Raw genomic sequence first — 27,287 nt, 5'->3', positions numbered from 1 at the left:
GCTGGGCTGGTCCCAGAGGCTCCCCGCTGAGTGCTCACAGGCTCTTTGAGAGCCTTGTCTAGCCTCCCTGTTGTCTGGACCTTCATGCCAAGTTTAAAGCTCTTAGTCCCACAGCTTTAAGAAGGACATCTGCCTGGAGAAGTCTCTCCCCATAGCACAGATGAGGGCCTAAAATGGCAGGTGGAGATGGAAACCTCCAGACCTGACTCTCACCAGACAGTCGAAGGTACCATTGCAGATTTAGAATCGCATTCACATCTCCTGTGGCGGGGGCAGGGGTACCAGGGATTGAACTCAGGGGCACTCGACCACTGAGCCCATCTCCAGCCCTATTCTGTATTTTTATTTAGAGACAGGGTCTCACTGAGTTGCTTAGCGCCTCACAGTTGCTGAGGCTGGCTTTGAACTCAGGATCCTTCTGCCTCAGCCTCCTGAGCCGCTGGGATTACAGGTGTGCGCCACTGCACCTTCTATTCTGAGGGCCCCTTTTACAGATGGAGAAGGCCAGACAAGGAAAGGGCCAAAGCAGTTAGTGGCAGCCACACCTGGAGTCCTGATCTGTCACTCTTAAAGGCTTCAGGCCCCCTTTCTCCATCTGTGGAATGGGGTGGCGCCTGTCTCCTGGAGCTGGGACTGGGGTTGGGTAAGAGATCAGCTCTCTGAACTGCTTCAGGGCAGATCCTGGCCCCAGGAAGCCTGGCCTCCTGCTCTGAAGGGGGAAACAGGCTTCCTCCCCGCCCTCGCGGGGGTCAGGATCTCAAGCAGTGGCTCTGGGCCCCTTTCTCTGGCTCACTGCTGGAATGAAGCCACTTTCCTGCGCCTGCCTCTTCCTCTCCCTGCTGCGCAGAGCTGGAATGTGTCTGAACCACCAGCTTCAGGGATTTATGAGCCCACTCACAAGCCAGAAGGTGGGGCTGAGGGGTGGCTTTGGAGGAAGGAATGACAAATGCACCAGGAATTGCCAAATCTCAACCCTCAGACTCGGGGAGGTCCTGACCTGGAGCCAAGGCAGCCCCTCTCCCTGCACAGACTCTGAATCTGCTCCAGCCCTGGGCACAGAGCCCCACCCGCACTCCTCTTACCACCTGGCAAGTACCCTCGTGGGCGCTGCTGACCTGTGTGGAGTTAGATGACAGTGTCCTCCTCCTAGAGCAGCTGGTGAGAGGGTGCCAGGACTGGAGGAGACCCTGCCCCTCATCTGGCTCCCTGAGGCCTTGACACCAGCCCCCCCAACCCCTAGGAAAGGAGAAAATAGAGCAAACCAACACCTGAGAGCTTCCCCAGAGCCCAAAAAGCCCCAGTCTCCAGGAGCCTTGAGAAGGCCTTTGAGAGCTGCCAGCCAAGGAGAGCCTCTGCGGGTGCTGTGCACTGCCCACCAAGTTCTCCCATGGATGGACACGTGATCCCTCTCCTCCCTCCACCAGTGCGCGTCCTATCCTTTTTTTTAATCTGGTTGGTGTTTATATAACACCCATCTCTTAAAATACGTTTGCAGGTATTATTTCTTTGGGAGCCTTTCAGAACATCAACTAGTTAGTCACCCAAAAGCCTTGTGAAGAGGACAGGGCTCAGCCCAGCACCTGGCCTGCCAGCCATCATCCGGCCCATGTCAGTCACTTCCTCACATTGATTCAGCATGCCAGTCCCTTGGCAGGTTTTGTGCCAATTAAATGAGATGATAGTGATAAGATGTGTGCAGGAGCTCCCCAGCCACTCCACCTGGAGGGGGAGATGTAAACACCAACAAGGGAGTACAAGGCAAATCAGAAGGCAGACGGGCAGCTGTGCAGGGCACACGGGGCCCTGTGCTTGTGGGGCTGGGGACCCCGTTTCACAGGAATGACCCGTGGGCTGAGTTTTGGCAGCTGAGTAGAGGTGAGACTCTTCCACAAGTCAGGGACAGATGGAGTTTAAATTGATAGCAAGCCAGCTGCTGGGGATGTGTGGGACACCCAGGGAGACCTGCATGCAGAGCAGGGAGCCGATGCCGGTGAGGCTTCTGCTGGGTGAGGTGTGTTGGGGTGGTTATAAGAGAACCTCATTATTTTTTAGAGAGAATTTAGGGGTGAAATGTCACAATGCCTGTAGTTCACCATAAAAATACTACCCTTGCCCCCAAAATAGATGAAACCAATGCAAAGAAGGTTAACTGTTGTTAAACTCAGATATTTGTAAGTAGGTGTTCTTTATATTAGCCTTTCTACTTTTCTACAGGTTTGAGATTTTTAAGATCAAATTTAAACAACTAAGGTCACTGTGACCAGGTTTGTGTTTTGGAGAGATTGCTGTGGAGGGCAGGTTACTGGGAACTAAGTCACTAAGGACAGTCACTAAGGCTCAGGCTGGCTCTCAGGCCTTCCTCAACGTAAGGGGACACAGGAGGAGGAGCAGGTAGAAGAAAGAGGCTGGTGGCAGATCTCACTGGCCACCTTGAGGTAGGTGACCTGGTCAGTTACACAGAGATGCCCCAGTGCATGTGCCTGGACGGGTCTGTAAGTTGCATGTGACTAGGCTGATACAGTGGCTTTGGGGAGGGACTGTGGCCAGTAAATGACAGCTGAAGCTGGACCTGGGATGTAAACCCCAGAGAGGAAGAAAGATGGCCTAGGACAGCCCTCAAGGAACACCAGCATTTAAGAAGCAGGAGGAAATTTGACTCATTTGGAAATTGAGCTGCTGATGGTGTAGACAGATTCTCCTCCCTCCCTCCCCATCCCTTTGTGGCCAGGATTTGGATCAGGCTCTGCCAGACTCACAAGCCCTACTTCCCACAGCCCTACCCTGCCACCAGTTTAGGGTTGTGGCCCATATGAGGCCCTGTTCCCATGCAGTGGTTATGCCACTGTGCAGAGGAGGGTCTCGGTCAGCAAAGTCACCCTTGGCTAAGTGTCAGGAGCAGAAATGGCTTCAATTAGAGCAACAGCCTCCACACAAAGAGCCTGGGCCCTTGGCAAGCAGCATGGCTTCTCTGGGCCTCCCGTTCCTTCCTCAGTGCATGGAGACAGTGGCACCATCTCACTGGGCTGAGAGAGAACTAGGTGTGGTCACGTGCATGAGTCAGGACTTCAGTGTTGTCTAATGACCACTGTCATGGCTTAGATCTTGGGAGAAATATGAACCAGCCCCTCTAAGAGTCTGTTTGAAACTCAGCTCTTTGCCAGTTGTCAGTCCCCCAGGGGTTGGTGGTGACCCCAAGTTTATAACAACAGTGACTGTTACTGGCAGGGATCCTGGATGTGCGCACGCACCCACACACATACCCTCAGCCTGGAACCCAGCCTTGCCAAAGGTCAGCCTCGATTAGATTCATAATAGAAATGCTGGCCAGTGTCCTTCCAAATGCTGCAGAAACTGCTGGCCCAGGCCCGCAGGGGAGCCTCTGGTGCATGATGCTCTGTCTTTCTTCATAAATGAAGAAGCAAAGCAGGCCCACTGCAGAAAGCAGCCCCTCCCTACAGGGCCCTGCGTCCCTGCAGCATCTCTCTCATCCTCTGTGTTAGGCCAAGGGATCCAGACAGATGCGTGGGGCTGGAACCACAGCCCGAGCCAGCAATCCCTGCGGGGATCTCCCAGAACAAACCAGAAGCAAAATCTGCTTCTTCCTAAGGACAATATGCATTTTTCCAGGCCTTTCAAAGCAAGGCAGGTCAATCGAGTTATAATTGGCTCCCTAATTAGAACTCCCACAAGCTGTTAAACTCTTTTACCTGCTGCCTGGCATCTTCCACAAACGTGGCAGATCCACTTCTGCCTGTGGAATGATTAGAGAAAGCCAGCTTTTTTGCCGACAGCAGCCCCCTCCGGCCACCCCCTGCCACCACTCTTAACATCCAGGTACCCACCAGCAAGCATGACAGGGACATGGCCCCATTTACCAGGAAATGGCTGCAGGGAAGTGAGGCTCCGAAGGCTTCCTTGCTGGAGCTCTGTGGAGGCTGAAGAAGACCCATCCTGTCCCCATTTCCCAGGGAGCTTTGCACGAAGCCCCAAACCTCTGCTAGTTGAGTTGCCCCGTGGTAAAGAAAATGTACCCCCCATGTCCTCAGCACTCAAGAAAACAGTATTTTTGTGTGGCCCCTCTCGACTGGCAAAATGACAAAGATGACAGTGTGCTTTAGGTGCTGGAATCGGTGCCCTTTATGGCCCAGAATCACCTGTATGTCCTTCATGGGCCCTCTACTCCAGTGCCAGGGCCTCTTCAGCCCCCGTCAGCTCCGAGGCACGTGCAGTGCCTGCTGGGGCCAGCTCATCTGGCTTGTCTCGCCCCAGCTCCACTGCAGCAAACTCACGTGGGCAGCCAAGCCAGCCACGGTGGGAGGATTACACCACGGAAATCAGCAGGCACCACGGAGCAGGGCTTCTTTTCTCTTAGGAGGCCACTTTTCTGGCACATGTTCCTCTGGACTGGTCTAGGTAGAAGTGTTATTCTGAAGGAGGGAGGCAAAGGAGAGTCGGGGACAGCAGAGGCCATGGGCAGAGAGGAGCACCCAGTGGCCCTGACTCAGGACCCTGGCAGAGGGTGTTGTAGCACAGATTTCATGGGGTTCGCCTGCCCTCCACCTGAGTCAGGCTGGAGGAGACCCAGGAGAGAGGGGCTGTGTCGGAATTGTCCAGGCAGTGACAGAATGGGCACTGTGGTGGGGAAGTGCACAATTTGGAGCAGAGCAGGAAATATTCTCATTTGAAGTCTAGCTCCATCATACAGTGATGACTTGGATGACCTCAGCGTGCCACTCAGCCTCTATAATGCAGAAGTAAACATTCCACGGGTCACTTGGAGTCCTGAGCACTTGCCTTGCACAGGAGCCTCACCTCGCCGCTGGCAGTCTGACAGGCCTTTCCGTTGGTGTCACATAGGAAGTGAAGAGATCCCCAGAGCCCCTAGATTTGATATGATGTGCCCCTTCCTGTTCTCTAGGAATAAAAGGGCTCCCTTTTCAGCAGAGTGTCCCAGTGGGAGAATGGGCTGCCCAGGGGGGGTTACAGGGGACAGATCCTGGGGCAGCCAGTGCCATAGCAGGGCACTCTGGCCCAGAGAACCACACTCACCTTGCCCAGGTCTACCACAGCCTGAGCAGTAACCACATGAGCCGCATTTGTGGCCACTTGCATTTATTTTTCCAGTTTCCAGCACAGCCCCTCATTGTCTGAGCTCCCAAGGCCCTGGGTTGGAGCTTCCTGCAGGGCCATTTGACTTCTGAGAAGGCTGGGCTGCTCCCTGTCACTGTAGCCATTAAAGGGTAGGGGCTAGTGCCTATTAACTCAGCAACCCTTCACCTCTGCAGATGGGGGCAGCTTGCTGCTCCTCCCCTCAGAGCTAACTGGGGGTGTTTGAGAAAATGACTTCAGTCTCCATGCTGGATTGTTCCACACTGAAGTGGTAGTGATAGGAGCTCAGCTGCACAGGAGAAGACAGTGTAGGGTTGGTCTCTTCTCTGGCCCCCCAACCATGCAGTTCACCAGGTGTCACCCACTCCCCTCTGGGACCCCATGGACCACAGCCTATTCGTCTTGTCCTTGCTGCAGCCCTGGGCCTGATTTCAGGTGCTCTAGAGAGGAAGCTTATGAAATCTCCAGGAGTGACAGTCCCTATTGCTGCTGGTTGCCTATAGTCCCAGTGACTTGAGAGACTGGGGCAGAAGGAGGCATGTTCAAGGCCAGCCTCAACAATTAGCAAGGCCCGATCTCAAAAATTAAAAAGACTAGAGATGTAGCCCAGTGGCAGAATGCCCCTGAGTTCAAGGCTCAATAATGGGGGGTGGGGGAGGAAACCAGAAATATCCCATTTCCAAGAAAACTGCCAGGGTGTCTTTTTGGTTTTGGTCTTGGTTTTTTTTATTCTTTGGTTTTTTTCCCCTTTCTCCAGTGCTATTGCGTCAGAAATGCATGCGTTGTGATGAGCAGCAGCCAAGGAAGATGGGGCGCTGTCAGCGAGCCCCCCTGCCCCTCTTGCCCAGACTTGGGTTGTGAGTTCTCTGGTTATTGAAATGTTTCTGTGGGAGAAAACTTTCTCTAAGGCTTATCAATTACTGTCCTCCCTTCCTGGGAAAGTATCTTCCCATGCCTGTTTGTTCTTGTGTAAAAATGGAAAGATAGTTTATGCTAGATCCTGGCAGATGTGACCAGTGTGACCGCACGCATAGCAGGTGGGGAGTTACCCCAGGGTCCGGGTTCCAGCGGGCTGTTGGGACTGTCCCTCCACAGTCCAATGCAGCAGAGCATTGCCCAGAGGCTGCTTGAGGGGCCCAGCAGGGCCTGGCGGGGGCAGCTGCCTTCAGGCTGGGCCTGGAGGCACATAGAGGACCATGGGCTGAACAGGAGGGGTGGCTGGAGTCTAGCTGGGGGTGACGCCCACTCTCTTGGTTACCTATTATGTGCCTACAGTATACCAAGAACGGGCCAGGGGCTGGAAAGACTTTCAACCAACAAGGACATATTGTGACCTGAGTCACCTGGGCTCTGTTCTCTGAGTCCAGCCAGCAGACTTCCTTCCTGGCCCTGCTGCCTGTTGCAGCCTCCCAGCATTCCCAGTGAGTCCACCAGTTCTCACTGCCACCCTTAAGGAGTTGTCCTGACCTGCTTGGTGACCCTGCAGGGTGGCTGCACTCCAGGCAGATGGGAGCAGAGCTGCCTGCTCCCCCTGTGCAGAGGTCGGGGCCAGGGCTGCTTTCTGTTTGCACTCAGTTTTGCTGGGAGTCATTTACACACCTTCTGCTCCTCCTTGGGAAGTTGCTCCAGACTCTCTCTCCTCTCAGAAGCTCCCCCCCACCTCAACTGTGCTCAAGCCCTGGGGGAACAGACAGGCTGGGTATTAGGTGCTCCAAAAACACTCCACTGAGAGAAAGAGCCCATCAGCCCTAGAGTTCTCAGCTGGAGGCCATTAACTCCGCCCCTTCACTTTCTAGATTAGGAGAATGGAGGCTGAGGAGGAGGAGGCTGCCAGCTGATGGTGGATCACTGAGCGGTCCCAGGGTGCACCCCAGGGGATGGCTCCTGCCCTCCTGCCCCAGGAAAGGCACAACTTCTGGCTTCTCTGTGAGGTTACTAGGGACAGGCTTTTGCTCTCAGTGTTGGTGACAAATGGTCACCCCTCCCTCCCCACCTCACTGAAGGACAGGTTGAAGCAGAGGCTATCAATGTCATTGGAAAGGGACTCCAGCCTTGGACCACAGGCATGGGGCTGGGGTCCTGGGACTCCAGGAAGCTCCACAGGACCCTCCGCACAGCTCCACAGTGGTTACGTGTGAACTATTCTCTGACCATGGAGAACCTCCTGTGGGAGCCCACCCAGCACTCCCCCAGAGCCCATGGCCATGCCTTCTGCCTGGGCCTGCTCGTCTCACTGCAGCAACAGGGGTCCTAGAGTCCCAGGGGCGTAATTAGCACCAAACTTTCCACTCTGTGCATGGCTTGGGCCATGGGGAGGTGCTTGACTTCCAGGCCTCCCTGCCTGTTCTCCAACTTGTTGGGGAAAGTAGATAAAAATAAATAAATAAGTCAACCAGGGAGATGTATAAATAAGTCAGCAGGAGTCTATTGCCGATGGAAAAGTACCAGCAGGAGCGGCCGTGCCAGCACCCACAGAGCACGCTGCAGTGCGCAGGTCCCACAGCGCTAGGGCCAAAGCACACTCTCTCCCGGGAGCTGGCAACCAACTTCCACACTCAGGCCCAGCCTCTGAGCTCACAGATATTGCAGCAAAGCACATGACTGAAATGGCAGTTGAGGACGGGGAGGCTGCAGGCTCAGCCTGGAATATCACCAAGAACCACGTCAGGATGGGGAGGATGCCCGCCATCCCCACACCTTGCTGGGATCCCACACCTTTCTCCAACCCCACCAGGGCCCACCCAGCCTGGGCTGTTCTTTGGACCTGGTATCCCTTTGCTACTGTCCTTTGCTACTGCATGGGACTTGCTGACCTGACACTCTCAGGTCAGCACATCAATCAGTGCCTCTGTGAGTGTGTTCCTTAAATTTGTGAGTTTCGCATCTCAGGCTGCACCAGGATTCCCCAGGGCCCTCCCTGCCTGGTCCCCATGGACCCCACTGCAGCAGCACCTGGCACCCAAGTGCTCAACTGAGGGCAGCCAAGTGATTCCACTCCAGGGCCAGCACAGGGCAGCCTGGGCCACCTGTGTGGGATATTCCAAGAAGAAAGCAGAGGCCTCACTGGTCTGCAACACCCAAGTCAGAGAGGAGCCCAACAGCTGTTGAGGTAAAGTCAGCCTGCACCACTGAAGTCATTGCTGCCCCTCTCCCCTGACCAGCAATGTCACCAAGGGTGAGTAAAGGGCCGCTGAGTTCCAGATGCACACAGGGTGCCTGGTCTCTGGGGCCCTGGGTTGGAGTAATACATGTGGTCCCACCTCGTTACCTGTTATTGGGAGTTTGACTGTCACCAGACCTCCTGTCTGGGAGGTGGCCTCAGACCACTCAGGTGTGACACCAAGGGGCAGCTGCTCCACAACGAATTAGGCCCAGGGAACAATGGCTGCTCCCAGAACGTTGGCAGAGGACTTGCTCCAGAGCTCTGGCCAAGAACCGGCTGCCCTGGCCCTGAGCCCCTGCCTTCCCGTTTGTTTAGAGAAGGTAGGAATGTCCTCTTATCCTCCTGCCGACAGGCAGATGCTGGCACTGCACACAACAGAGAAGGCCCTGGCCAGCTCAGGGTGCCTCTGTGGGCGAGATCCACAGCAAACGCACCCTCTGGTGCCCAACCTGTGTCCTCTGAAAGGGCAGGGAGCCTGGCCCCTGTGGCAGTGTGAGCCACTGAGGCCCCAGCACACATCAGTGCTGAGATACCCACGGCACCCAGTGCCTGTTGGTAGAAAGGAGGGGCAGCTAGAAACCTTGGCCATAGCAGAGTGAGCTGGGCCCCATCCTGAGAGCACAGGCACCCAGGTGCTCTTCCACAGCTCACTTCTGTGATCTTGGCAGGGTATGATCAGCCCTCAGTAGCCACAGCTTCCCCAGCCACAGACACAGCCATCCACAGGTCAATATCTGGGGAAAAATTGCATTTATTCTAAACGTGCAGTTTTTCTTGTCATTATTTCCTAACTAAATCAGTGTGATGACTACTTACAGACACTTGCATTGTATCAGGCATTATGAGTGGCCTGGAGAAATCTGAAGTATCCAGAAGGATGTGCACAGGTGACGGGCCAGCACTGCCCATGGTATTCATGTATGGAACTTGAAGTATCCCAGACCAGGCTCCCCACAGATACTGAAAGATGGCCGTCCCTGCCCCACTCAGGGCCTCTATTTGCCCCTATAAAATAAGGATGCTGGCCCTTTTGGGAAAGCGCCCCACCCCACCACCTGGACACCTGCTGCAGGAGGTAGGCAGTGAGGCTGTAGGACTTGGAAGCTGCTGGCAGGCTGGCTGTGGTCCCTCTGCTGAATGTCCCTCTGACCCCCAGGGACTGCTCTGTAACAGCCACCACCACAGCCTATGGATATTTCAGCACTAGTGCTGAGCACCCAGTTTCAAAGAAATTAGGCCAGAGGAAGTGCAGGGCACGTCTGTGCGAGATGCACTGGGGGCTGGACGGGCCCTTGGGCTCATGGCCAAGCTGACGCATCCTCAGTGCTGGTGTTCACGTCCCAACCGCCTGTCACTCCGGCGTGCTGCTCATTGCAGAATAAGCTTTTCTAGAATATTCCAATCCTTCCTGGAAGAAAGCAGCTTTAAAAGATTCTGCAGGTCAGATGCTAAAAAAAGAAAAGAAAAGAAAAAAAAAAAAGAGTGAAAGCCATACATTTTCCTGGGGCTTGATGATGCCTTTGTCTGAACCCACAGTGAGGTCTCCTTTGAAGGGCCTGTTAAGTAGCAGAATTCAGTGAGGTAGAGAGAGTGGGTGGAAACCCTGGGGAGGGAGAGAGGGAGGGAGGGAGAGCTGTTCTAGAAGATTCCTTTAAGGGGGGCTATCCAGTAGAAAGGGATAGGGGCTTCACCACATGACTCCAGGAGACCCCGAGAACGTCAGAGTGGGGCTTCGATGACAAGGTCCACTGGGCGTGGGCTGCAGGGGAAGCAGTGAGCTCCCCGCACTGGAGAGTGTAGCAAGAGGCCTCCTGTCCGGAACCGCGGCAGAGACTCGTGCATCAGAGGCAGAGCCCCCAGCACCTGTCCCATCCCTGGGGACTTCTGCTTCCACAACTGGTTGGCTGTTGCCTTAGAAAGAGGAGAATCCTTTGAAAACTTCAGTTGTTTCCTTCTGAGTTTTCCTTCAGAGCTGATGCTGGAAAGGTCTGCTCCCCACAAAGCCCATTTCTTCAAATAAAACACGTGATTAGAAAAGGCCCCGCAAGAGTGTGGCTCCTGCAGCCCTCGGATGTCCCCGGTGAGCAATGCCCGTCCTCCCCTGGGACCCTCTGGGGTCCTCCACAGCAGCGGATGGGGTGCGAGGGCTTCCGTCCTCTGCGAGTACAAATTCACCCTGGTGGGTAGAGCCTTGGGGTCTGAGGGCCGTGCCCCTGCCCCCCTGGCCCAGGCCAGAAGCCTCATACCCCCTGGTTTGGTTCCTTAGGCTCGTGCCAGGTCTGACTGGCAGCCCAGCCTTGGGTACTTGTTTCAATGACTTGTAGCAGCTTGAGCGTATGTTTTGGTTCTGACATTCAAGCAGGGAGACCTGGGCAGTGGAGGCAGAGGCCACAGCGGTTCCGGAGATTTGGTTTTCGTGAGTCCCATCCCCCTCCGTGGGAAAGGGTGTAGCCTGGGGCCCTCGCTTCTGCAGAGGCTCCTGCATCCAAGCTGACCTTGGGCAGTAGGACTCGGCCACCACGTCAGCTGGCGTTCTCCTGTCCTTTGTCCCCGAAGCCTCCTCCTAACCGCCCTTCAGCCCAGGCTCCCCTGAGCAGCCCAGGAGCTGCCTTTGTCCTTCTGAAGGTTAAGTGGCTTCATGAACACTCTGTCCCCATCCAGGGCCTTGAGCAGAGCGGAGGGGCTGGAGGCTCCCGGGTGTCGGCCGCAGCAGGTGCGTGTGCCTAAGGAGGAGCTGAGAGCAAGCACACTGGGTGCCACTGCCCCTGCATCTTGGGCAGCACAAGGTGGTTGTGAAGGCTGGTGTTGGCCTCTGGGGGAGCTGCATCAAAACTGTAAAGTGACCCAAAGGAAAAACCCAGCCCTGTCCAGACAGAATGAGGCCCCCTGGTGTCTGTTGGGCAGAGATGTGAGCCGTGTGGGGTAGGTCAGGACGTGCTCGCCTTTGCCGCACACCTGGGACCTGGGCCCCGGGAGCTCCTGGCCTGGAGGGAGGCTTTCTAGGCTGGCACTGTTGGCCCAGACATGCGCTTGTCCCCCTAGCAAACTCTCAGAACAAACAAAACCCAAAACAGAGCCCAGTTTAGAGAGCAGGGCTCATGGGGCTGCTGGAATCCAGGGGGAGAAGCCAGCAGCCCCTTCCCGTACACCCCCAGGTGGTGCTCCCTGTTCCCTCTTGAGGCACTGGTGGAAAGCAGGTGGGTTAGCAGCTGCAGCCACAATATGTTTATGCCCCAAACTGATGGCCTCTCTTTTGCTTTCGAGAGAAGAAAGGCCACTGGGGAGGGCGGGAGGCCCGGGCAGCCCCAGGCTGTGTTAGCTGCTCCACAGAAGGCCTTTCAAAGCCCTGTTCCCTGTGGTCTCTCAGAGTGACACTGGTTTGCTATTTATGTTCGGATTTGAAAGAAACATTTTTTGAAAACACACCCTCCCTTTCCTCTGATCTATGGAGTCCTCAGAAAAGGAAATGCAAATACCCAAAAGCAATGGCTTGGTGGGTCCTCTCAGCTGAGGCTTGTGTTCTGAGAATGCAAACGCCCAAACCAGGCCTCAGGGCGGGGAGGAGCTCCTGTGGGGACCGACTCAGTTTGCCAGGCACACAGCCCCTGGGGGGACAGGCAGCAGACAGCTGGGGTCCAGGCAGTGCCAGAGCTGCGGAGCCCTGTGTGCAGAGACAACCTCGGCGCTTGCCCCTGGCTCCACCAACCCTGGGGCTCTGCCCTCTGGCCCCACTCGGGGACCAGTGGGGACAAGGCCCTGAGCAGACTCTTATCCTCTTTGGCCCTCTGTTTCCTCATCAGCAAAAAAAGCGTCAGACTAGATGACCACGGGTGGGTTCTGGGGTTTTCTTGGGGAGCAGAGGCTGTGTGACATGTGAGAGCTGCCGAAGGGAGGCCGTAGCAGCCCTCTGGGCTCCGCGGGAACAGCACCTTCCCCAGGCACCACGCCACGCTGCCTTCCCTGGGAGTAGAGGAGGCTCTGAGTGTGCTGGCCTGACTCGGGGGCATGGACAGGATGACCTGAGGCCAGAACTGCCGGGCCTTGCTAGTGGACAGTACGAGGAGCAGACCATGTCACTCCCCCTGTTACCTCTACCCACGGCATCCCAGCCACCCACTCGTCTTTCCCTCCATCTGTCCAGCAAGTGTTCCCAAGAGCCCCCTCTGCCAGGCCCCCTCCTGGTGCCGCATGTGCTAAGACAGTCCCTGCTCTTAGGGAGCAGAGAGTCGGCCAGTTGCTGGCATTGCAGGAGGGCCCCCTTTCCCCTCAGGTCCTAGCAGGAACGAGAAGGACTCTGGTCCCAGTACTAAGGACAGCCGTTGGGAGCTTCACACACCGCCTCATGTGGTCCTGTCACTTGCCCATGAGCCATTGTCCTCCTCCTGCAGATGAAGCATCTGAAATGCAGAGCATGGGCCCCCGAAGGCCCAGCGCCCCTCTGCTCTCGGACAACACCGAGTCTTTCCTCTGGGGTGCAGAGGGTTCCTCTGACCCATGTCACCCACAGCAGCCAGGGCTCACAGAGCCCCTTTAGCCCCAGCCTAGAAGGTAAAAGCTGGAAGGCAGGCTTTCCTTTAGCTGCTACATCATCACCTTTGTCCAAAGGTCTGGGGAATCCTGGTGGGGCTCCAGTGGCCCCAGCTGTGCCCCAGGTCCTGCCCTGGGAAGGCCCTGGGTGCCTAGGCCTCCTCACCCTCTCCAAGGCCCCCCTCACCCTCCCCAAGGCCAGTCGTGCCAGCCAGAGCACAGGCCCAGGGCTGGCGCCTGCACACAGGCAACATGGATTTAAATGGTATTATTGTCGCTTACGTTTTCAGGGCCTGCTCATTTGTTCTTTCTGCCCTGATTACCAGCCACCTGCTCAGTGTCAGGCCCAGAGGTACAGAGATGACCAGGCTCCCTCAGCCCTGCCTCCGGGCGCTCACAGCAAAGCCGGAGATGAGGCATTGTCATTAGCACAGCACCTGTCACACAGGATAGTTGGGAGGACGCCTTGCAGCCAGTGAAACCCTCCACACATGGATGAGAACCCTGTGCGCTCTAGAGGCTAATGTGAGTGGCGGGTCCATGCCTTTGTCCCCCGGTCTATTTGTGTGTTTGGAGAAGCCACCTGCCCACACCACCTTAACACCGCATCCCCCACCCTGCAGTGGTGTCATGGTGGAGTTTCTGACCTAAATCTGAGACAAAAGTTGTCTAAGTCCCACCCTGACGTCAGCCTTCCTCCCCGTCCTCGGCCTTGCTGTGGCCTCCCAGCCTCTGCATAAGCAAGGCAGCTGCCGAGGTGGGCGGCTCACTGCTGCACCCAGGCCCTGGCACAGAGAGCACTGGCGAGTGGGTCGCCTCCATTCTTGCACCAGAGGCTTGATTTCCACAACACTATGCGTGGGAAAAAGCAGAAGCCACCCAGAGTGGTGACTCCCACCAGCGCTGAGCCCCAGGACTTCTCTTCCCCAGTAGCTTCTTTTTCAGGGACATCATCTTCCTGTGTCCCTCAAGGTACAAGCAGTGGGCCGTGACAAAGCCAGCACTCAGCTGGCCAGGGGGAGGTCCAAGATCTCCCAAAGGGGCTTTGGCCCTGTGGGTCTCTGACTCAGAGAATGGCCAGGCCGCCTGCTGCTGCCTCTGACATCCCGGGGCTCCAGGGCTCCTGCCGGCTCCCTGGGCACTTGGCCAGGTGTTTAGTCCTGGCGCAGCAAGTACCGGGCATGAAGAAGATGCTAGCTGCCATCATGCTAGCCAAGTCCAAGTCCATTCTGTCTGATTTGAAATAACAGGTTTAATTTAATCCCTTATTTCCAATTTGGTGTATCACCAAGATTTTATTTGTACAAAACACCTGATTACAATAATTACAAGCTTGGGGAACTGTCTCCACTGTGTCTACAAGAGGGACTAGCACGTGAGCCCTGAGCTTCCCCTTCTCCTGGGGCAGCCCCAGCTGGCGCAGACACCAGGGCTGGGAAGGTGGGAGCTGGTCTCCGCACCCTCTGCAGGAGGTGCAGAGGCCACACGCATGAGCGTCACGGGTTCAAGTCTCACTTCACAGAGGCCTTACCCAGGTCGTCTTGTCTGTGAAATGAGGTCTGCAGTAGCAGCTTCTCCTTGACCTGGGTGAGGGTGTCTGGGCCATCTCCTGGAGGTTTTTGTCAATTCCAATGCAGATGCCATGAGAGGCAGGTCATGCGGTCATGAAATACGTCATCAGAATCTCTTCCTGCCAGGTGGCGGCTGGGAGCAGGAGCCACGTGCCCCAGGGTAGGGCTGCCCAAGGCAGGAGCAGTGTCTTGGGCTCTTGGAGGAATGGGGAGTCCTGGGGCTTTGCGCAGAGGACTGGGGCTCCAGCAGGGATAGCCAGGCTGGCAGTGCTCAGAGCTCAAGGGACTCAGCAGTGTGTCACTGGCAGCTAGCCTGGCAGAACCCGGAGGAGGTCGGGTCGCACTGGCAAAGAGAGTTCAGTCAGCCTCAGAGGGAGGCCCCTGGTCTTTGGAGACGAGAGGAGCCAGGGCGTGTGCGTTCAGCAAGGATATCCACTCTCCAGTGGAGGAGTTGGGCTGGGGCAGGGCAAGAAGGCCTGTTGGCTGCATGGGGATGTGGGTGGCATGTCACTTCTGACACATCTAGGTCCCAGTCCTCCTCTGGCCAATTTTCTTACAACACTGGCCCCGAGCAACAGCTCAGACCCCAGCTGGCATCTGCCCTGCTTGATCCCGCGGAGTGACTGATCTCCACGCTGCTCCTGCGGCACTGGGGAGAGGCCTGTTTTTCGTTCCTGTGCCAAGCTGCCCCAGCAGGTCTGTGCTGCCTCCCTGAGCGGCTCCAGCTTTGGGAATTAATCCCGCTAAACAGATTGCTTGGAAAACCTCCAGGCATCAGGAATGGCAGCCTGCTCCTCCCTGAGGAACAGTCAGGTCTCTGGAGGCTGAAGAGCCGCAGAAGTTCAGAGGCCCAGGGCCAAGGCTGATGGTCCAATGAGTCCACTGGGCTGGTGCTCGGTGGGAATTTGGAGGGTGGGTAGACATGCCCCTGCCCTGTACCCTGGAGCACCCACAGTCAGGGGCTGCTAGACTCTGCCCCACCCCGGCAGGGTAGAGACAGTCGCAGCTGCCGAGAGCAGCACCCTCGGGCCTCCACACCTGGCAGGTCCACTTTCTGCCTAACAGGACACCCCAGTCCTGTGGCACCTGCAGCCACCCCAAACCTTAATATTTCAGCCAGCCTTTGAGCCACCAGAGAGAGGCAAGGAGCCCTCCTGGTCAAGAGTGAACATCAGGATGCAGGCCTAAGCCAGAGAAAAGCGGTGCCTCCAGAGGAGCCACTTCCCAGTCGTGAGGAGCAATCAAATGGACCATTAGTGGTCAGAGAAATGAAAGGGGAGAGCGCTGCTGCCCTTGGCTGTTGCCCGGATGCAACTGGGTTATTGCCTGAGGGCACCAGGGTATTGCTAGGGTTTGGATAGACATGTCCCCCAAAAGCCCCTGTGTTCGTGCGGGAGATGAAAGGATCAGATCATGAGAGACGTGACCTAATGAGAGGGTTGGTCCATTTGGTGGATTAATCACTGAATGGATCACTGGGTGGTAACTGTAGGCAGGGGGGCCTGGCTGGAGGAAGTGGGTCACTGGACGCCTGCCTTTGGGGATTATACATTCCGCCCCTGGCTCCTCCCCCTCTGTCTCTGCTTCCTGGTTGCCATGATCTGATCATCCCTTCTTCCCCCACCCCTTTCTGCCATGTTCGGCCCCTCCTCGGGGCCCAGAATAATGAAGTCAGCCCGGACCTCTGACACTGAGCTCGAAACAAGCTCTTCTGCTCTAAGTTGTTCTGTTCAGGTATTTTGGTCTCAGCAATGAAAACCTGACTGACACAGATGTGGCCTGAGAACCTGCAGAGAGACCTTAGCCTCTCTTCACAAGGCCTAAGGGCAGCCCAGTCTGGTGGGCAGACTGTCCATTGGCCCAGGGACCTTGGGCAAGAACATGGCCTCTGAATGCTGCCTCCTTGCACTTAAGGCAATAGGAGAGGAGCCAAGTCAGGTGCCCACATGGTGCCTGACAGCGAGGGGTTTCCCACAGAGGGAGACAGCAGCAGGGTCTGGCCACACCGAGTGCAGCTAAGTGAGCAAGCACACCTCTGCCTTACACCATGCCGAGGTCCCCGTCACTCTTGCCAGAAGCATACAGGGGGCCTCCTGGCAGGAGAGCCCGTGGAACCCCCTGGGGGATGCGAACCCCTATCTTAACCCTCACTCTGCTGCTCAGCCCCACTGTACAAGTCCCCACCTGCTTCCATCTCCTTGGGCTACACTGGAATGTTCTAGGCGAGGCGAGGCTGAGGCCCTCCCCTAGAAGGAAGCAGCAGGAGCAGGAGTCTTGCTGAATGCATCCTGGGCAGGTGATCTCCTGTCATGTCTGGCTGCCCCTCAGGGCAGGGAGACCCCTATCTTGGACAATGGCAGGATTATTTGCCACTCCACACAGAGGACCCAGGCAGGCCCTAGGAGTTTGGAGAAGCAGGTTCTGCAGGAGCCTACCTGCAAAGTAGGGGTTGGGGCACTGGGAGCCCAGGCCAGGGGCTACCACTGGGCTCTCGAGGCAGGGGGAGCAGCCCTCGCATCCTGCTGCACACGGGTCCTAGCCATACCCATGTGAAATGGCTTTGGGTCCCCTGGGAATCAAATGCACTTAAGATAGTGCTCAATGTGTCACCAACACTGGGGAAACATCAGCTGTCAAGACTGTGGCCGTGTGGGTTCTCCTCCTGATACAAAGCCCAGCCCAAGCTGAGCATCTGCCTATTCTTGCGCCAGTTCCCTTGTCCTCTAAGATGGATGGAGAGGGCTGGAGGAAACCCTGTGCAGACTGGGACGCGTCCTCTGCAGGGTCTGGCTCCTGCTCCCTCTCCTCCCCCTCCTTCTGCGTCTTCCTCCTCCACTTTCCCTCGAGCAGCTTCCTGAACTCTCTTCTTCTTAGACCTGTGGCCCACTCCTCCACCTCTGAGTAGAGGACCACCCTCGGGCTCACACTGCCCTGGGGATGTGTGTCCCCTTGGCTGGCATCCCACTGGCCACGAGCTCCCAGCTGGTCTTAGGTCTGGGTGATTCTTGGAAGTCAGGTTACTTTTCTTGGCTCTGGTGGGAAGTCAGCCCAAAGAGCCCTCTGGGCCTGGACGCTGCCCTCTGGGCCTGGACGCTGCCCTCTGGGCCTGGATGCTGCCCACTGGAGGTGCCCTACAAGCACAGAGCTTGTCTCAGACATGTGTTTCCAGGGCAAGCCCACCTGCCCCCTGCACACGTGCCACGTGGCCTGTGGCTCGGGCGTAGCCTGGGGCTGGCAGGCACCTTGTTCATGTCAGTGCACCGGCCATCCTGCTTCCAAGAGACGGATGGCGAAGCCCAGGCTGGAGAGCAGTCTGGACTGGCCTTGTGGGGACTTGGCATGCCCCACCTAAGAGAAGGGCCAAACTTAGAGGGAGGTCTAGGTTGACGTTGAAGGACCAGCAGCCATGTCACATTCCTGGTGGAAAGACTAGCCTGGAAGGTGTCGGGTGTCCACACACCCAAATGCCAGGCAAGACCAGTGTGATCCCAAAGGAAGGAACAAAGGGGTTTCAGCATTCACCTGGAGTGGTACAGGACAAGGCAGTCAGGAGATATATAAGAGGCAAGAGGATTGACTCAGAGTGACGGGAGCATGGCCCCATTTCCTGTCGCAACTCACTGGGTGGCAGAGGCAGTACTGCCAGTGTGACGGGTGGGCAGAAGGGCCTGGTGGAGCTCAGTCCAGGGGCAGAAATGCATATCTTCTGCCAGAGCGTTTCAGAATCAAGGCTGGGTTGTGGCTCAGGGGTAGAGCTCACCTAGCATGTGTGAGGCACTGGGTTCGATCCTCAGCACATAAAATAAAATGTCATAAAAATAAAATAAAGGTATTATGTCCAACTACAACTAAAAAATAAATGTTTAAAAAATAGTCTGATCACATGTCAGATCTTTCAAAGGAAAACTTACTAAGCTTTGAAGTGACCGTAAAAAAGTCCTCAATCATCAATGTTTGATTTAAAATACCTTGGATTCTAGAAAGCTCAAAATCAGGCATGCAATGATACCCTCCTGTAATCTCAGCTCCTCGGGAAGCTGAGGCCACAGGATGCCAAGTTTAAAAAGGACCGGGAATAAAACTCAGTAGTACAGAGCTTGCCTGGCAGGCGTGAGGCCCTGGGTTCCATCCCCGGGGCTGCGGGACATCAGAGGCTAGAAAGTTATGCTACTGAGTGAAGGGGAGTCTTATAGAAGGCTCTCATAGGAGGCCTGGGAAAGCAAACCTCGATGGTTGCTAAAGAAACGTAGATTTCAACAGGAGCAGGTGTTGCATTGGTGACATTAGTACAAAGAAGAGCCACACTGAAAGGAGCAGGCCACCACAGAGTCTGGCTGGGAGGCGAGCCTTCCCACAGAGCCACGCGTATTTGGAGAACCCCAGAAAGAGTCTGACCTTTCACCCAGTAATGGCCACTTTGGAGAAATTTGGCCCCAAGGGAGAATCTTCAAATGGCCATCAAGGGCCACTGTGGGAGCCCTGGGGGACACGGGGCTCCCTGCCCTTTGCCCTTCACCTGGAACAGTTCAGCTGTGTCTTGTTTATCCACAAAACTATGTGTTTTCTCAGTGAGATTTCATTTTGCCAAATTTTCCCAGAACTATTAAAAAGACTTGAAATCCACTGATCTAAAAGAAGACAGAGCGCGTTCTGGGCAGGTGTTCGTGGCCATGAGAGGTCTAACAGCGAAGACGCTGCTCTGACCTCAGCTCCCTCCCCACAGCGTAGCCCTTGGGTGGAAGTGTACGAATGCACTGCTCTGGACAGGCCGAGGGGGGACGGTGTGACCAGATTTCTGGGGCCCATACAAACACACCCTAACTGGAATTGTGTAGGGCCACAGCTGTGCAGGGCCCAGATGGGGCAAGCTGGGGACGTGGAACCCAAGGGCTTGGTTAGGGCAAGAGGCTGTGAATAGCTTTAAGAAGTGTGTCATCATCACCTGACAGCCGTGGCCCCAATGACATTTCTTTAGGTCAAAGCCCAAAAGGTGAAGATAGCCTTCCATCAGGCTGGTGGGTGCTGGGACGTGGCCCGTAGGCACCCTGAGGCGGCACAGAGAGTGCCTTTGCAGTTGGTGCGTTCCTGGTTGTAGTTTGCAGATGAACCACAGGAAGCTGCCTCTTTGGTCAAAGATGGCTAAACTCCAGCAGCTCCACGGGGTCCAAGCCACTGCTTTGACTATTGCCCTGAGACAGGGATTCCTTGAGAAGTTACTGTGTTCACAGCCGACTGGAGTGACATTCCCACCTCCGTGAACTACTGAAAACGGAAGGAACAAATAGGTGCCCAGAGCTGCCTGACCTGTCTGACTGTCTGTCTGTGTGTCTCTCTGCCTCTGGCAGGCGCTGATCCTTCACCAGCTGGGCCGCTACAGCCTGGCAGAGAAGATCCTCCGGGACGCGGTGCAGGTGAACTCGACAGCCCACGAGGTGTGGAACGGGCTGGGCGAGGTCCTCCAAGCTCAGGGCAACGATGCTGCGGCCACCGAGTGCTTCCTGACGGCCCTGGAGCTGGAGGCCAGCAGCCCGGCCGTGCCCTTCACCATCATCCCCCGCGTGCTCTGAGCAGGCCCTGCCTCACTGAGCTGCCTCGCACGCCAAGGACGCTCTGCCTGGGCCCGGGGAGCACCCTGTGGCCCGGGGTTAGCTCTGCCGCTCCGAGGCCCCGGAGGATGTTCCACTGACCACAGCGAGCTCACCAACTACCCCATCACCGCTCGCTCCTTGCGCGTTCCTCTGCTGTTTTGCCAGCTTGGTGACAGTCTCTGAACCTTCTGGCGGGGTTCGCAGGGATTATGTGCCATATCTGGTTAGCTGACATCTGAGTTTTAAGTGAAATGATTATGGAGTTAATCAGCAAATGTAGAAGAGTATATTCAAAGGTGAAACTCAGTGGCAGAACAGATTATTTTTATCAGAGCCGTAAAGAAAACAACTAACTGTCTGTCCTCTGCTCGGCCACCGCAGCCCAGAAACCAAATGTGAATCCTCTGTTCCCACCTCAGCACCCATCCACGCCAGGACACCAGCTGGCGGTTTCTCGGTTTATTGTCAATAATTGTACCCTGTGAAGAATTACTGTTCTCCTCACTTAGAACAAAGCCTGAGTCCAAGAATATTTATATTTTACCAATATATGCCTGTTACAAGAGAAGGAAATATGAGTTATTTAAGTTTAACTTTTTTATGTGAATTCAGAGTTTATTTATCGATGGAAATATGTACAAAGAAGCTTCAAATGGAATATTTACCGACATTCCTTATACATGGCAGACACTTGGCTAAATGGGAAGATGATGTTAATAAAAAAAAAAAATGATTTTTAAATGGACCCATGGCTCATGTCTTTCATAAAAGCTGTTAGACTGGAGGTCGGGTTGTGACTTAGTTCCCGGGGTGGAGAGTCGTCTGTGCCTGAGGCCTGCTTTGGGCACGTCACCCTCCCCCGGGCATCAGGAGGCAGGCAGCAGGGTAGGCTGCTACCTGGGGATGGTCCTGAGACAGCAGCCTCTGAGACACACCCCGAGTCCGGCCTGGGCCTGGTTCTGTTGCTCCCTGCCAGAGGCCAGCCAAGCCTCTCTCCTCACTTGTAGTCAGAGGATCCTCTTAGTACAGTCTCCTGTGTCCTCAGTATGCAGACCTCCTCTTGGAACAGCTGCTTTTGGTTTGGAATTCACCCTTCCCAACTCGCCCCATGTTGCCTGGAAGCGGGTTGAGACTGGAGCCCGTGACCCAGGCTTGGCCAGGCAGCATCCTGCAGTGGATTGGGCGCTACAAGGAAAGCTCTCGCTCTTCCCCCCTGGACTTCAACCTCAGAGGTCAGGCTGGGCCTGCAGCAGCCTTCCTGCCTCCTGCAGGCCAGGCCTTTGCCTTGGCATCTGTGCCCATCAGCCCGCCTGGCGCCCTTCCCTCCAATGCCCGACTCCCGCAGAAGAACCACCCGCAGGGCTCAGGGATGGACAGGGCCTGGCTTGGATAGCCTCCAGTTCCAGTGACTGCTGCAGGTTTGGGCAAGGTCAGTAAAAGAACCCCCCCCCCCCCCGGACTTTAGTTATGGGGGAAAGGCCTCTCTCTGCTAGATTTGGTGTTCTAAGAGATACCATCTGGGGGCCATTTGGCATGGGGGCAGGGTGCTGCCTGAGAATAGTGCCAACTCAGAGAAAATGAGATAGACCCTGGGCCCAGGGTCACCACTGCGGCCCTGGAGCCCAAGATCTTTACAGGCACCTGGGCTCGCTCTTTCGCTCACCTGTAGAAGGTGTCTGAGAAATGCCGGGAAGTACTGTCCCCGAACTCCCCGTCCTCGACTCTCCCAAACCCCTGTGTCCTGCCTTAATCCACCCTGAGTTCCGCTTCTCAGGAAGTCCTCCGTTCTACCCACACCACATCTCAAAGCTCCATTCGCCACCCTCATGCCCACCAGCACCTCGGCCCAGCGTCTCCGCCCCTCACTGGCCCACAGAGGGCCCTCCCTGTTCCTGCCCTCACAGGGCTGGGCCGAGTCCCCTTCCCTGTCAGCCCTAGGCTCTTGCTGGGAGCCAGACTGGGTGTTCCAGAGGCCCTGTCTGCCTCTCACCCGGCTCCCTCCCATCCTGTCCTCGCCTGGTCCCCTGGCCTGCCAGGCCTCCCCAGCTAAGGCCACCGCTCATTCACGCAGCCATCCATGCACTGACAAGAAGCAGAAGCCCAGAGGACAAGAGGCCTCCCTGAGGAGTCACCCGGGAAAACGGGACTGAGACCCTGGACCTCGCAGTCCCCGGGGTGTTGGGATGGGAGACGGGCCTCTCTAGGAGCAGCGCTGACCCGACCCCAGCCAGCCAGTCCCCTTCCCAGGTCACGGTCCCCTCTGCAAAACTCACCCCCGTGTTCACTCAGTCCCTCGTCCAACAGCCTTCTACTGCGCACACAGCGCTCTGGACACTGTGGGGACCGCGCTGCGGGACAGACCCCTCCCACATGGGGATAACATGCGGGGGAAAGACAAGCAAGGTGGGGGCACAGGGAGTGGCCCGGCTGCCACTCAGGTTAGGGGAGCCTCCATCTAGAGGTGGCATGTGGCCCCAGTGAGTCAGGTAGATCTGTGGGGGAGGGGTACCCCAGGAAGCAGGAACAGGAGGAGCAAAGGCCCAGGGGCAGGAGGGGACTGTGGGTAGTAAAGGCTGAAGGAGCGAGCAGAGGCCAGGGGCTCCATGGGCCAGACCCACAGGGCTGCAAGGGCCACGTTCAAGGTGTGCGTCTCCTCTGGCTGCTGTAAGAAATCTCCACCAACTTACTGGCTTGAAACCACACAGATTCAGAAGTCTAAAATCAAGGTCTGTTCGTGTTGCGCTTTCTGCAGGCTCCAGGAGAGAATCCTTTTCCTCACTAGCTTCTGGAAGCTTCCTCCTCCTTTGGCTCCTGGCCCGCGCCTCCTCCTGCTTCCGTCAGTGCGCACCTTCTACCTCTGACCCCAGGACAGCCTAGGGTCACTGCCACCAGGACCGCCTTCGCTTCCCAGCTGCAAGGCCTCTTTGGCCTCATGAGGTGGAGGCGACATTTCCACAGGATGAAGTGGGGAGGGGACTTATCCCACTGACCACGGGGCAGAAGCCAGGAGACCTTCAGAGGCGCCTGCAGTCACCCAGGAAGTGGGCGGGAGGGGTTGGGTTTCTGATACTCTGAAGACAGAGCAAAAGGATTTCTCCCATGCAGAACCTGAGGCATGAAGGAGTTGGGGGTGGTGAGGACTTTGTCCTGAGCTCTGGCAAATGGAGCTGTCACCCTTCTGGTTAGGGAGGGAGGAGGAGCCGGGAGTCTGTCCTCGGGCCCCCGAGGGAGCGGGCAGCTGGCCAGGTGGGCTGGCGCAGGAGTCGGAGGTGAGGTGTGGCTACCGAGCGTCAGCCACAGGGAGCGGGCAGCCATGGGCCTGATGGGACCAAGAGGTCAGAGCTGAGGGCCGGGCAGGGGGAGACGGCCAAGAGGAGCAAGGTCAGCTCTGCGGGAGCCTAAGGCTGGGGGCAGAGCCTCAGAAGCCAAGCGCAGGCCAAATTTCAAGGAGAAGGTGGACGGCTCTTCTTCAGTGCCCACAGGTCCAGCAAGGCAGGTCTGTGACTGACCTCGGGCCTGGTGACATGAGCTCAGCAGAGATCTTGACTAGAACTGTACTGTGGACCTAACTGTCCCCCTCCCAACTCATATGACGAAGCCCTCGCCTCCAGCGTGACCGTATTTGGAGACGGGGCCATGAAAGAGTAATCAAGGTCCAACAAGCTCATAAAAGTGGGGTCCTTATCTAATAGGGTCAGTGTCCTTAAAAGATGAGCCACCAAAGAGCCAGCCAGCCAGCGAGCCCAGCCATGTGAGGACAGTGGGAGGTGGCCGTCTGCAGGCCAGGAAGAGAGCCCTCACCAGCAACCACATCGTCAGAACCTTGACCTTGGACTCCAGTCAGTCCCCAAAACTGTAAGAAATAAATTTCTCTTGTTGGCGCCACCCCATGTGTGGGTCTCGATCTCGTTTCTGTTTTTTGGCGGCAGCCGGAGCTGACAAGCGGTTTGGACAGCGGTGGCCTGGAGCACGGTGGCAGAGGGCTCAAGAGGAGGCGGGGCGTGGAGCGGGGTGTCTGGAGAGCAGGCGGGAAGGGTGTCGGGGAGCGCGCCTGGTTGCAGAGGGGAAGGGGAAGGGGACAGCTGGGACAACTCTGCCGGAGGAGAGGAGGGGCTGCCTCAGGCGCGTCCTGTGGGTCCACAGAGTAGCCAGCGGAGGGCCACCCACCTGGGAGCTGGGAGTGGGGCTCCGCTTTCTTGGTGAGCTCGGAAGGCAGCCGAGGGCGAGGCTGGGAGGGCAAGTGGAATTTGAGGACAGGGTCCCTGAAGGAGGAGAGAGAGAAGGAGAAGAAGAGGCCCCTCTGCTCAGGAGCCACCGCAGGCCCCTCCTGCCCCCGGCCTCACTGTACCGTGGCTCCACTCGTCTGCAGAGTTCAGCCCGGGCAGCGGCCAGGGCTCGGCACCCGCTCCAGGCTGGAGAGGGGAGGCTCGGGCTGGGAGCCCCTGGCCTTCCTCCCGGCCCGAGGGAGGCTGTGTGTGTGTCCATGTCTGTGACCTCCTGGAACAGCCCAGATTCCTCAAGATGGTCACACATCAGCCTAGGTTGTCCCATGCCATCTGCCCACAGGACACCCTGTCCTTGCCAAGCACCAGTCATGCTGTAGGCTGCAAACAGCTCCCTGGGCACCGCACCCGCGGTGGCCGCCCTGCGGCTGCTGGTGCCACTCCCTGCACCCCTCCCTCACGCCCTCCCGGCCTCTCTCTGGCTCCTCTCCCTGTCCCTCTTCCTACCTCAAAAGCACCCTCACTCTCCAGGCAAACCCTGAGACCTTGCCTAGGTCCTGTCAGAGGAGGGACGGGTGGTGGACAGGCTGCAGTGGCCACCAGGACCCTCCACACACACCCCCACTTGCACAGCAGCTAGGCCCGGCCCCGGAGGTCACTCTTCAGAGCTGCCTCTGCGGCCACCAACCTTCCTCCTACCCTGGTCACTCATTTCCTGCTGCCCCCACCCGGGTCTCACTAGATGGATCAGGAAAAGGACGCCCTGGAAACACCTCACACAGAAATGGGCTCCCCCAGAAGGTCTTTGGGGATCAGACTGGGGTCCCCTCCTCAAGGACACGACCTGGGGGACCCGCTCCAGCTCTGTGCCTCCCTGGGGGCCGTCCTGAGTCACTGTCCTTCTTGGGCCTCATGGTTAGATGGGGATGGTCACCTGCTTCTAGGCTGGGACATGAGCCAGCAGGTGGCCAGCAGGGTTGTGGAGTGCCAGGCAGGGGACAATAGGACCCCCACCCCCAAGACCACCACAGGGGGCTCAGGGCCAGGCCTGTCACTCAGCTCCTGAGTGAGCTGGCTGCAGGGAGGTGGCCAGGAGTCCCAGCTGGCCTGCCGGCTGCCGCGGCCTCACGGACCCCCTCCCCCATCTTCTGCCATCTGGCCCCTGACCCCCTGAGGACACTAATGTTTCTGGTGACCACTGGGTTGTGGGTCGCACAGATCTGGCTGGAATCCCAGTTCTACCTGGTCACATGGCCTCCAACGCACAAGGGCCTCTCAGGGCCGCTGGACATTTTAACAGAGCCCGGTCCAGACCCAGCGTAGTCCTGGCCAGGGCTGTGCCATCAGGGATTTCCTTCTCCCCTCCTCCTCCCACAGTGGTTTGGAGACCTGGACGGGAATCCACGCCCTGCTCGGTGTGGGGGAGAAGGTGGGGGCTTTGGGGGGCAGGGGTGTGCTGGGCCGAGGCTCCCCCCTCCCTGCCCACCACACCAGCTCAACCGAGGCCTGCCTAGGGGCCCCCCGACCACGGCCTCCTCTCACCTTGTCCTCCACAGCCACAGAGGACTCCTTGGGCTCGGGGTCCAGCTGAGGCCTGAGCAGAGGCAAGAGGCCCACCCTGAGAGGCCCAGTGTGAGGGCCAGGGGCTCGGGCCGTGGGGCCAGCTGGGCTGCAGCTGTCCCGGGCCTGGCCTCCTGCGTGCGCTCTGAGGAATCTTAGGTAGTCACGGGTTCTCTCTGAGCCTCAGTTGGCTCATCTGCCAAGTGGGGAGAACAAGGTCTTGCAAAGCTTCCGACTGTACGTGAAGTGCGCCTGGGCACGTGCGTACTCTGCCAGGGTACCCGTCACACCACTGGACCGCCCACGCCTTCGTTATCGTCCCCAGGCCAGGCCAGGCCTGCTCTCCCACACGGCACCCCCAGGCCACGGCAGGACAAGGGAAGTCAAACCTGGGCCTCAGCCTCAGGCCCCAGCCCTGCTGCCCCAGAGCTGCATCTGGGAACAGGGGGCACCCAGAAGAACCCCCTGAGGTTCACCAGGCACAGCTGGCCCCGGGTGACAGTCCCAACCCAGCCTCCTCGTCCCACTACTGCACCTGCAGCAGACCCAGGGACCTGGCCTGGGGAGCTGGGGACTGGGGAGACAGAGAGCAAATAAACAATAGGAATAAATAAACGAGACCAGCACCCAACAGGGGGAACCTCAGGAGGGAGCCACTTCAGGGAGGAGTGGAGGCCAGTTTAAGCCAAGAGGGGGACACCTCTGCAAGGCGGTGACACTGAGTGATAAGAAGGCGCCCACCCTGAGGGAGTCCCGGGTTCTCTGTCTTTAAGGGGGACGGTGAGCGCACGCCCGAGGCTCAGGGTACCCTGAGTCATCTGTTAGATCTCTAGGGCCAGCCCGTCCTGGACTGGGCCATCAGGAGCCGGCCCCGCGGGGAAGAAAGGCGCCCTGACCCAGATATAAAACAACTTCACGTCCCCTCCAGGGCTTTTCTTAAAATATGGCTGTCCAAATGTAACTAATTTTTTACAACTATTTTTATGTAACTGACAGTTTTTTAAAACAATAAAATCAAATGAAAAATGTGTAGACGTCTCAAGAACAACGAGACTTCTCAGTTCAGGGTCTTTAAACTCTCCGGCTGTCGACTTAATAGATGTTTTATAAAGTTCACTCCATTGTTTCTAAGACCCTGGGCCAGGCTGTTCCTTGGGTGGGTCTGGGCTACTCCTGTCTGCACTGGCAGCGGGCAGAGCTCCAGGGAGGGATGAGGCTAACTGGCCGGTGTGTCCTTCAGATGTCCATGGTGACTGAAGTCCTGATCTCTCTCTGCAGGGCGGTCTACTAGAAGCTGGTGAAAACCTTGGAGGTGGCACCTGGTCAGAGGTCCTCAGGTCCCAGGTGGCATGGCCCTTCTCATAAGACTCCTTGGTAGTTCTCACAGGAGGCTAGTTATACAGGGTGGAGCTCCCTGCATGCAGCCTCTCTGCTTCCTGTTAGAGATGTGACCCGTTATCTTGACATTGCCATCCACCATTCACCATGAGGTCCCCACCACAACTGAGCGGATTCAGACACCGTGCCCTTGCAGCTTCCAAAACTG

At 57.0% G+C, this 27,287-nt stretch overlaps 1 protein-coding gene across 10 annotated transcripts in view; it reads left to right on the top strand.

Annotated features, from left to right (window-relative positions):
• Positions 1-20,703, top strand: part of Ttc7b (tetratricopeptide repeat domain 7B) — a 213,979-nt gene extending 193,276 nt beyond the window's left edge. For 8 of the 10 annotated variants that reach the window (XM_048799179.1, XM_048799178.1, XM_048799184.1 and 5 more), the window contains one exon: positions 19,716-20,703. In XM_048799179.1, the coding sequence (XP_048655136.1) occupies positions 19,716-20,056 (341 nt within the window). In that variant the 3' untranslated portion in view covers positions 20,057-20,703. Of the gene's footprint in view, positions 1-5,455; positions 5,554-5,866; positions 6,014-19,715 lie in introns of those variants that run through there. The other 2 variants (XM_048799180.1, XM_048799181.1) reach the window with 2 other exon arrangements.
• Positions 20,704-27,287: the final 6,584 nt, after the last annotated feature.

The sequence above is a fragment of the Marmota marmota genome, unplaced genomic scaffold (genome assembly GCF_001458135.2).
Source record: "Marmota marmota marmota unplaced genomic scaffold, marMar, whole genome shotgun sequence".
Taxonomy (NCBI): domain Eukaryota; kingdom Metazoa; phylum Chordata; class Mammalia; order Rodentia; family Sciuridae; genus Marmota; species Marmota marmota.
Note: the sequence above shows the minus strand (reverse complement) of the source record. Positions and strands in the feature narration are given on the sequence as shown.